Source organism: Orycteropus afer, unplaced genomic scaffold, assembly GCF_000298275.1.
Source record: "Orycteropus afer afer isolate SDZICR_OR568_19922 unplaced genomic scaffold, OryAfe1.0 scaffold00134, whole genome shotgun sequence".
Lineage (NCBI taxonomy): Eukaryota > Metazoa > Chordata > Mammalia > Tubulidentata > Orycteropodidae > Orycteropus > Orycteropus afer.
In genome coordinates this window covers 6568457-6579857 of record NW_006921721.1, presented here as the reverse complement: position 1 = coordinate 6579857, position 11401 = coordinate 6568457, and the positions used below count along the sequence as shown (strand labels likewise).

At 35.8% G+C, this 11401-nt stretch overlaps 1 protein-coding gene across 1 annotated transcript in view; it reads right to left on the bottom strand.

Annotated features, from left to right (window-relative positions):
• LOC103200704 (phosphatidylinositol 3,4,5-trisphosphate 3-phosphatase TPTE2-like) overlaps window positions 1–11401 on the bottom strand; it is a 93640-nt gene that overhangs the window by 75666 nt on the left and 6573 nt on the right. Inside the window, exon 5 of the mRNA XM_007945254.1 lies at window positions 11177–11241. Coding sequence (XP_007943445.1) covers window positions 11177–11241 — 65 coding nt within the window. The remainder of the gene's footprint in view (window positions 1–11176; window positions 11242–11401) is intronic.

Genomic DNA, 11401 nt, shown 5'->3' with positions numbered 1-11401 from the left:
GTATATATATGATTGTGTGTGTGCATGCATAATACAAAGAGAAGCAAGTTATATAAATTTCACATCAGTGCTGGCAGATATTTTACTTTTTGGCTCCTCTATATTTTCTTCTGTGGAAAAAGATGATGAAGAAGCTCAATATCATCAGTCAGAACAAGGCCAGGGACCAAATGTGTAACACACATGAATTACTGATATGCAAGTTGAATTTGAAGCTGAAGAAAATTAAAACAAATTCATGAGAGCTAAAATATTACCTTGAGTATATCCTATCTAAATTTAGACAGCATATGAAGAAATGATTTCATTCATTGAATACAGGTGACTGCAGAGAAGATGAGTTGTGGGATGACATCAAGGACATCATTCATGAAGAAAGCAAAAGTCCTTTAAAAAGACAGAAAAAGAAGAAAAGACCATAATAGATGGCAGAAGATACTCTGAAACTTGCTCTTGAAAGGAGAGTAGCTGAAGCAAATGGAAGAAATGATGAAGTAAAAGACTGGAACAGAAGATTTCAAAGGGCAGCTCCAGAGGACAAAGCAAAGTATTATAACAAATTATGCAAAGTTCTGGAGTTGGAAAATCAAAAGGGAAGAACACACTCAGCATTTCTCAAACTTTAGGAAACGAAAAAAAAAAAAAATCCTCAAGTTGCAATATTGAGGGATTTTATGGGCAAAATATTGAACGATGCAGGAAGGATTAAAAGAAGATGGAAGGCATACAGAGTCCCTGTACCAAAAATAATTGGTTGATGCTCAATAATTTCAGGGGGAAGCATATGATTGACAACCGATGGTACTGAAGGCAGAAGACCATGTTGCACTGAAGGAACTGGTGGAAAACAAGTATCCAGGAATTGTCAGACTACCCATTGAGATGTTTCAACAAATGGATACAGTTCCAAGGAATTTGGGAGACAGCTGTCTGGCCAAAAAACTGGAAGAGATCCATGTTTGTGCCCATTCCAAAGAAAGGTAAGCCAAGAGAATGCAGAAATTATCAAACAATAGCATTAATATTAAGGAGCTCTGGTAGCGTAGTGTCTAGGGCACTTGACTGCTAACCAGAAGGCTAGCAGTTCAAACCCACCAGCCACTCCTTGGAAGGAAAGTTGGGCAATCTACTTCCATAGTGATAATGCCTCGGAAACCCAAGGAGGGGTTGCTATGAGTCGGGTCCAACTCAACGGCACATAACAACAAACAACAACAAACATTAATATTATATGAAAGTATTAAAAACTGAAGATAATTAAAAAATGGTTGTAGCAGTATATTGACAGGGAACTGCCAGAAATTCAAGCCAGATTCAGAAGAGGGCATGAAATAAGGGATATCTTTGGTGATGTCAGATGGATCTTGGCTGAAAGTAAAGAATACCAGAAAGATGTTTACCTGTGTTTTATTGACTATGCAAAGACATTCAATTGTGAGTATCATAACAAATGATGGATAATATTTTTAAAAATGGGAATTCCAGTGCACTTAATTGTACTCATGAGGAACCTGTACATAGACTAGGAGGCTGTTGTTTGAATAGAACAAGGGGATACTAATAAAAAAAACCAACTTCACCACCGTCGAGTTGATTTGACTCATAGCAACCCCTCCTTGGGTTTTTGAGGTGGTATCTCTATGGAAGTAGATTGCCCAGTCTTCCTTTCAAAGAGTGACTTGAACCGCCAGCCTTTTGGTTAGCAGTCAAACACATAGTTTAAACTCAGGAAAGGTGCGTGTCAGGATTGTATTCTTTCATGATATTTATTCAATCTGTATGCTAAGCAAATGATCCAAGAAGTTGGAATATATGAAGAAGAACATGGCATCAGAATTGGAGGAAGACTCATTAACAACCTGTGATATGCAGATGACACAACCTTGCTTGCTGAAACTGAAAAAGACTTGGAGCACTTACTGATGAATATGGAAGACTACACCCTTCAAGATGGATTATACCTCAACATAAAGAAAACAAAAATCTTCATAAACTGGACCAAGAAGCAAGGCCATGATAAATGGAGAAATTATTGAAGTTGTCAAGGATTTAATTTTACTGTGTCCACAATTAACAGCCATGGAAGCAGCTATCAAGAAATCAAAGTAATACGTTGGGGAAATCTGCTGCAAAAGATCTTTTCAAAGTGTTAAAGAGCAAAGATGTCACTTTGAAGATAAAAGTTCGCCTGACCCAAGCCATTATATTTTAATAGTGTCATATACATGTGAGAGCTGGACTATGAATAAAGAAGACCGACGAAGAATTGATGTATTTGAATTGTGGTGTTGGAGAAGAATATTGAATGTACCATGGCCTGCTGGAAGAACAAACAAATCCATCTTGGAGGAAGTACATTGTTGAATCATTGGAAAATTAATAGGCTTGTTTGATTACATAAAAACTTGAAATTTCTGTTTGAAAAATTTCCAAAATACTACAAACAATAGGTCAAAGAAGTTTTCAATAAAAATGAATGAATGGGAAATATACTTAGCATAATAAATCAATAACTTAACAATTTAAAGACCTTCCCCCCATCATCCTACAGATAAATGGGTCAAGGACATAAATAAACAATTCACAAAAGGAAAAATCCAACTAGCTAACATCCTACATAGATAAATATTCAGCCTTATCAATAAAGAAAGCAAAATAACAATGAAACATTTTTAACCCATGAAATGATCACTTTGCTTTTAAAGAGAAAATTCAATACAAGCAAATATGATGGCATAAAAATAAAAACTCTGATTTATTGTCGATATAATCCCTTGGATGGAAATTTTAGTAACATGTATTGAGGGAGCTCAATGCAAATGTTATGCATTGTATGGCTGCTTGCAAGCTTTTAAGATTCCAAGCTCTGCACAATGAACTAGGAAGTAAAACAAAAGCACTAAAGATATTATTAGGCCAATTAACTGGTATGTCCCAAGAAACCATGACCCTAAATCTCCAAACAAAGAAACCAAATCCAAGAAGCTTCAGTAGATATTCTTCTTCTTCTTCTTTTATTTTTTATTTTTTTTGTCATTGTTGTAAATATGTCTATATTCTGGTTACCTAGTGCCACTCTGACAGGAATACAACACAAATGGGATTGCCTTAACAAGCAGGAGTTTATTCTCTTACACCTCAGGAGAATAGCAGTCCAAATTCAAAGTACCAGGCTCTAAGGGCTGGATGAAAGCCCCTCAGCCTTGGGCTTCAGCTCTGCCTCCAGCTCCTGGGCCACTGAAGCTAGAGGCTTTTCTTCACTCAGACAGCTGCTGGCTGCTGAGGCTGCCAAGCCCAAGGCTGACAAATAAAAAGGCACAGTCCAAATGTTACCAAACCACATGGCACGTCATTAATTCAAGTCCATTGTAAGTCCCAAGGTCGGCAGAGCATAGCAAGCTGCTGAACAATGACACGGCTACATGTAGGGTCCAAGTGTGCCATATACTAGAAACCATTCACAAAGCTGCTTTCTATATATGGGAAGCAGACTACACACCCAAAGCAGCTACTCAGCTGCTTGTGGTAGATCCCACCATGGAGCTGATTGCCAGTCTCATTATGGGGAATAACTACCACTCAACCAGGCCCAGTCAAGTTGACACACAAACATAACCACCACAGTTTATTACACAACTTTTGCCAATTCAACTTTTTATAGATGTACAACTTATTGACAACAATTATAATAATCTGCTGTGCAACCCTACACTTAATCAATGCAATATTTTAATCACTATTAATACTCCCCCACTTTGTCCCCTCCCCTCCTACCACTGTTGTTGTTGTTATGTGCCGTTGAGTCGGACCTGACTCATAGCGACCCCTCCTTGGGTTTCCAAGGCAGTATCACTATGGAAGTAGATTGCCCCATCTTCCTTTTGAGGAGTGGCTGCTGGGTTTGAACCACCAGTCTTCTGGTTAGCAGTCAAGTGCCTTAGGCACTACACTACCAGAGCTCCACTATTCATTGTTGTCCAAAACGTAAAACAAAGTTGCCATTGAATCAATTCTGATTCATGACAACCCCATGTGTAGCAAAGTAGAACTGTGCTCCATAGGGTTTTCAATCTACTTTCAGAAGTAGATTGCCAGGACTTTCTTCCCAAGGAACTTCTGGATGGGTTCAAACCACCAACCTTTCAGTTAGTACTTGAGTGCTTAACTGTTTATGTTACTAAAGGACTCCCTGTTCATAACATAATCATGACATAAGATCATCTTAAGGATGAAGGATAATGCTATTTAGCATTCTTTCAAGGATATGCCCAGTTCTGAATCTTAGACCCTCAAATCAACTTTGACTTACACTAGTTTGTAGATGGCTCTTATCTTAAATTAGTCTGTAGATGGTTCTTATCTTGTGCAGAATATGCTATTGTCACTGAACACACAACCATTGAAGCAGCTCCACTGACTAATTCTCTATTTGCCCAGGTAGCAAAACTAATAACTCAGATCTGAGCCACCACTCTGGAAAAAGATTAAACAGTAGATCTGTTTTTGGGGGTGGTTCATGATTTATGGATTTTATGAAAACAGATGAAGCTCCTCTTTGGATACAAGGATTAAAAATTGCCAAGAGGTGGAGGTTCTGAGATGATGGACTAGGCAGTTACACTGTGCATACCTTTTATAACAAAGACTTCATAAAATAAGGGAAACAGCTATGGATGACCTGGATCCCAGACCCTCAAGGGAAAGGATAAAGAAGTAGATCACATGCAAATGAGAGGAAGATACTGAACAAAAACAGTGAATAAGGAGTGGTAAACTGCCAATCGGCACTGTGTGGTCATTCTGAATTATTGAAAGCAGCATTCTAATGAGAATAAGAACCAGGGCATCCAGGCTGCCCACGATGGCACCAGCATCCACACTGGTGATAAGGTGACCAGAGAGGTCTTTCTTCTTCTCCCTCCTATTCTGCCCAGCCCCAGCCTTTTTTTTAATCAACTGGGAGCCAATGACACTACCTAGCCATATCCACCTATACCTGCTGCCCCACTCATTGGGTGAGTGTCACCACTCACTCTGGCACTACTGGACCAATGACAGATGGTGACCAATACCTGCCCTCTCTGCCCTTAATGGCTCTGCATTATCAGTGATGAGAGGCTTGTGCCCACACTCCTACCTGTTATCAAATCCACCCAGAGACAGGTGGTGAGCAATGAGTCTCCCAAACTAGTGACCAGAGTAACATGTTGTCTGGATATATTAAAAAATAAGAAAACAGAAAATCAGAGTAAAGCACACCAACATGTAATCAATAACTTAACACAATAGCACTACAAAGTCTGAGAGAAAAGACAACTTCAAATCACAAAAAAAGACAAGATGGCTCAAACAAGTGACTAAAATACTTGGTCAGAAAATCTTCCAGAGGAATAAGTAGTGGTGGAACTACCTGATAAAGAATTCAAAAGAACTATATTTAGGTACCTTCAAAGGATTTAGAGAACATTTGAGGAATCCACAGACAAAATCAAGTAAAACACAGGAAAAACTCTAGAAGAATTAAAAAAAAAAATACAAGAACAAAGCAACAAAATAAATGTAAAATTGGAAACCAAACAAAGACAGCAAATAGAAATCCAGAAGACCAATGCAAAAATTTCAGAAATAGATAATGCATTGGAAGGACAAAAGAGTAGAATTGAATCAATACAACAGAGTTAGTGAGAATGAAGACAAATCTCTCAATACTAATCTGTTAGTGGAACAAGCAGAAAAAAGAATGACCAAAAAAATGAAGAAAGCCTAAGGATCATGTGAGACACCATCAAGAGGAATAACTTATGTGTAGTTGGAATTCCAGAACAGGAAGGGACCAAGGGGAGAAAAAAAAAGCACTGAGAAAACTGTCAAAGATTTGCTGTAAGAAAACTTCCTTAATGTTATGAAAGACAAGAAGGTACACAACATTCAAGAAGCTCCACAAACCCCAAAAAGGATAGACTCTAAAAGAAAATCACCAAGATATATCATAATCAAACGTTCCAAAACCAAAGACAAAGAAAGAATCCTGAAAGCAGCCTGAGAAAAACAAAAAGTCACCTACAAAATAGAACCAATAAGTCTAAGCTCTGATTTCTTGGCTGAAACCATACAGGCAAGAAGGCAATGGGATGACATATACAAAACTCTAAAAGAAAATAAAGTAGACAACCAAGAATTATATATTCAGCAAAATTGCCTCTCAAATATGATGGCAAAATTAGGATATTCTCAAATAGACAGAAATTAAAGGAATTTGCAAGAACCAGATTAACTTTACAAGAAATGCTAAATGAAGTCCTTTGGATAGAGAACCAACAATGGCAGACAAAAAAACAGAGATTAAGATACATGACAACATCAACCCAGATTTAGAAGTATCAAAAATAAAATAAACATACAAGACTGAAAATAGTGATATCAATTTGTAAAAGATGATAACTACAAAGTAAAAAGAGGAATAAATGATGTAGTTACAAAACTTCCAAATGAAGAAGTCAAGATGAAATAAAGATAGAACAGACTGCTTTAAACTTGGGAAGATGAGAGTAATACTCAAAGAAAATTAATAAACCTTCTCACCAAAATAAAAAAGAAGAAAATCATAAAGTCTCAATAAACACTAAAGCAATAGCAATGACATAAAGGATAAGAAAATCCACAAACAAAATGAACTTGCCACAGAAAAATAAATTGAAGAAATCATTAATACCACATACAAGAAAAACCCACAGAAAATAGCAGCAGTGAATTTGTATCTATTAATAATCACACTGAATGTAAATGGATTAGATGCACTAGTCAAGAGACAGAGAGGAGAAGAATGGATAAGACAACATGATCCATAAATATGCTGTCTGTAAGAGACATACTTAGATACAAAGAAAAAAATTAGCTAAAAATCAAAGAATAGAAAAATACATATCAAGGAAATGGTATCCCCTACCCCTCCCCCCAAAAAAACAAGAGTGTAAACATTAATTTCTCATAAAATAGACTTTAAGGCAAAAACAAGCAAAGGAGACAAGGAAGGACATTACGTAATGATAAAGGGTCAATCAAACAAGAGGACATGATCGTATTGAATATCTATACACCCAATGAAAGAGACCCAAAACACATAAATCAAACTTTAACAGAATTGAAATGAGAAGGAGACAACTCCATAGTAATAGTAGGAACCTTTAATAGACCACTTTCCATGAAGGACAGAACAACTAGAAAGAAACGTAACAAAGATACAGAAGAACTAATCAACACAATCAAACAATCTGGGCCTCATAGATGTATACAGAACATTCCACCCAACAAGAGCACAATATACATTCTTTTCCAGGGCTCATGAAACTATCTTTAGAAAAGACCATATGGTAGGCCACAAAGCAAGCCTCAATAAATTTAAAAATATCAAAATACTACAAAGCATCTTCTCAGATCACAATGCTACAAAATTAGAAATCAACAACAGGAATTTCAAGGAAAAAAAAATCAAATAAATGGAAAAGGAATAACACACACTTAAAAGCCACTACTAGAAGAATAATTTTTAAAGAAATAAAAAAAAAATTCCTTGAATCAAACAAAATGAAAACAAGACATACCCAAATGTTTGGGAGATAGCAAAAGGAGTGCTCAGAGAACAATTTATAGCAATAAGTGCACACATCAAAAAAGAAAAAGGAATCAAAATCAACACCTTAACTCAACATCTACAGTGACTAGAAAAAGAACAGAAAAAAAAGTCTACTGTCACCAGAAGAGAAGAAATAATAAAGATTCACGTAAAAATAAATGAAACAGAAAAACAACAGAAAGAATCAACAAGACTAGAAGTTGGTTCTCTGAAAGGATTAATAAAATTGACAAGCTACTGGCAAATTTAACAAAAGAAGGAGAAAATGCAAATAATATGAATAAGAAATGAAATAAGTGACATCACAACAGAACTTACTGGAATGAGAAGGATAATAACAGATTACTATGAAGAACTGTACTTCAAACAAATTTGAAAACCTAGAAGAAATAACAAGTTTTCTGGAAACACAATACCTACCCAACTAACACAATCTGGGTAGAAATTTTGAATAAGACCATTACAAAAGAAGAAATTGAACAGGTCATACAAAAACTCCCAACAAAAAAGTACTGGCTCAGATGGCTTCAATGGAGAATTCTACTAAACATTTAGAAAAGAGCTGACACCAATACTACTCAAACTATTCCAGAATATAGAAAAGGGATGGAATACACCCAAAATTCATTCTGCAAAGCAAACATAATCTTGATACTAAAACCAGGCAAAGACATCACTAAAAAAGAAAATTGCAGACCAATATTCCTCATGAACATTGGTCCAAAAATTCTCAACAAAACCTTAGCCAGTAGAATCCAACAACATATCAGACATCATGACCAAGTGGGATTCATATCAAGTATGCAAGGATGGTTAAACATTAGAAAAACAATCAACATAATCCACAATGTAAATAAAAGAAAGGAAAGAACCACATGATCATATCAATTGATGCAGAAAAGGCATTTGATGAAATCCAACAGCCATTCTTGATAAAAATGCTCAGCAAAATAGGAATAGAGGGGACATTCCTCAAAATATAATTAAAGGCATATACACAAAACCAATGGCCAACATTATTCTCAAAGGGAAGAGATTGAGAAGTTCCCCTTGTGATCAGCAACCTCACAAGGATGCTGCTCTTTGTCACCACTTCTATTCCATTTTGTATCGGAAATCCTAGACAGAGCAATAAGGCAAGAAAGGGAGATAAAAGCATTCAAATTGGCAAAGAAGTAAATCTATCTGTATTTGCAGATAATATCACCCTATACATAGAAAATCCTAGAGATTCAACAACAAAAGCACTGGAACTAATAGAAGAATTCAGCAAAGTGACAGGATACAGGGCAAACATACAAAAATCAGTTGGATCCTCTACACTAACAAAGAGAACTCTGAAATGGAAATCAGGAAAACAACACCATTTTCAATAACCAGAGACACAAAAGACATATACAAAGAAAACTAAAAAAAAACATTCATGTAAGAAATAAAAGAGACCAAAATAAATGAAAGAATATACCATATTCAAAGATAGGAAGACTTAGCATGTTAATACTACTCGAAGCAATCTACAGATACAATGCAATCGCAATCCAGAGTCCATCATCATTCTTTAAAGAGATAGAAAAATTAATCACCAACTTTATACGGAAATGAAAGAGACCCCAGATAAGTATAGCACTACTAAAGCAGAAGAACAGAGTAGGAGGCCTCATACCTCCTGATCTCAAAACCTAATATATAACCACAGTAGTCAAAAACAGCCTGATACTGGTCAAATGAGAAACACATAGACCAATGGAACAGAATTGAGAATCCTGTTGAGAGTGCAGCACCCTTCATAAATTCACTCATTCATTCTAATAATTAATTTGTAGACTTCTTGGAATTTTCCTATGAATACAATCATGTGATGTTACTATTTTCCATTTTTTCATACCTTTAATTTCTTTTTCTTTACCGAATTTTCTAGGACCTCCACTATAAAAGTGGATAGAAATATTAAGATAGTCTTGGGAGACATTGAGTTTATATTAAACTCAATGGTGGTGGAATATTCTGAGAAAGGATAGCTATTATGCTGGCACAACATGGAAAATATAATCAATGTCACTGAATTGTAAATGTGGAAGGTTGTACTGATATTTTAGTTCTCTAGTGTGACTGTCCAGTAACTCCTCAGAAGGAAGATGGGGCAATCTACTTCTGTAGTGATACTGCCTCAGAAACCCAAGGCGGGGTCGCTATGAGTCAGGTCCGACTCAACAGCACATAACAACAGTGTGACTGTAACAGAAATACCACAAGTCTGTCTCAACTAGTGAAGAATGTCTGCATTGAACATTTTGGTCTTTTAAGATCTATCTTTATGGGATCAGTTTGACAACAGCAACTTGAAAGTTTTAACTAGGGGGCAGTGAGTTCATGTTAATGGAGGAGGAACAACTCAGAAAAGGAAGGAGTGAATGACTGCACAACTCGAAGAATGTTATCAGTGTCACTGAATTGTCCATGTAGAAACTACTGAATTAGTGGTGTTCTATTTGCTGTATATATTCTCAACAACAAAAAAACAAATAAAATTAAAAAGAAAAACAAAATCTATGGGGCATTTCTAGTCTGTTTGCTATGAGTCTGTTCGCTATCAACTTGATGGCCCTCAACAAAGCAATAGGTATATATATATATATATATATATATATACACACACACACACACACACACACACACACACATATATATATATATATATATGTACACTTCTATTGATATAATAATATATAACAAATACTGCACATTTCACTAATATACACATATCTATATGCAAAGTTAAAAAAATATAATTAGATACAGTTTCATAGTAAACAATATTGTATGTTTGAAATTAACTTATATAGATATCCACAGAACCTAAATCAATATCCTCCCCTATAATTTAGGATCTCAACCTAAGAACACATATTTTAGTTATACCATTCCCATCTATCTCCCCTGTGATAGACTACAAAATTGCAATTCTTTGCAATTTCTCTCATCAAGAGATGGGGTCTGTTTCCCATCCCTTGAAGCGGGTTGGCTTTGTAATTTGCTTTGTTTAATAGCAAGAGGCAGGAGCCATGTTATACTAATTTTCAGCCTAGGCTTTAAGGGGATTTGCGTTATTTCCTTTGCTGCTCCTAGGACCCTTGGACTAGCCTGGACTAGCCTGTTGGAGAATAAGGAACCATATGGAACCCTCAGAGAAGTCATTTGAAACTAGCATGTCCTCAGATGACCCAATTGCTGCCCATAGGTGCATGAGTGAGCAGAGTGTGGTCAAGCCCAGCCCTGATCAGCAGAACACTTAATTAAGCCTAACCTGAACTCACAAACCATAGTATCATGAGCCAAATAAATGGTTGTGGTTATAAGCTCTAAGTTTTGGGGTGGTTTATTTAACATAGCAAAAGCTAATTGATTTTAATTCATTATATTTTTACCTGAAAGAGTAAATTTATAGGAGAATATTACCATCTCAGGGTCAATATTAAATTTATTGCTCCACAATCTATATTCACTGAGAAATACACTAAATATGTATTAGATAAATACTCTTACCTTAATGGGATTCCTATAGAAAGACTGTTTTCCAGAAGATGGAAATGACATTGCAATAATGCGATCTGGAAGCCAAAATAATCACTATTATGAATGTCATTATAGTTGTGAACCAATATAAAAAATTTAATTTACACATAGTGAGACTCCTTTTTTCATAGCAAAGAGAACTTTCAAGATTTAGAACGACAGAAAAAAGCTAACTAACATTCATGAAAATAGAGA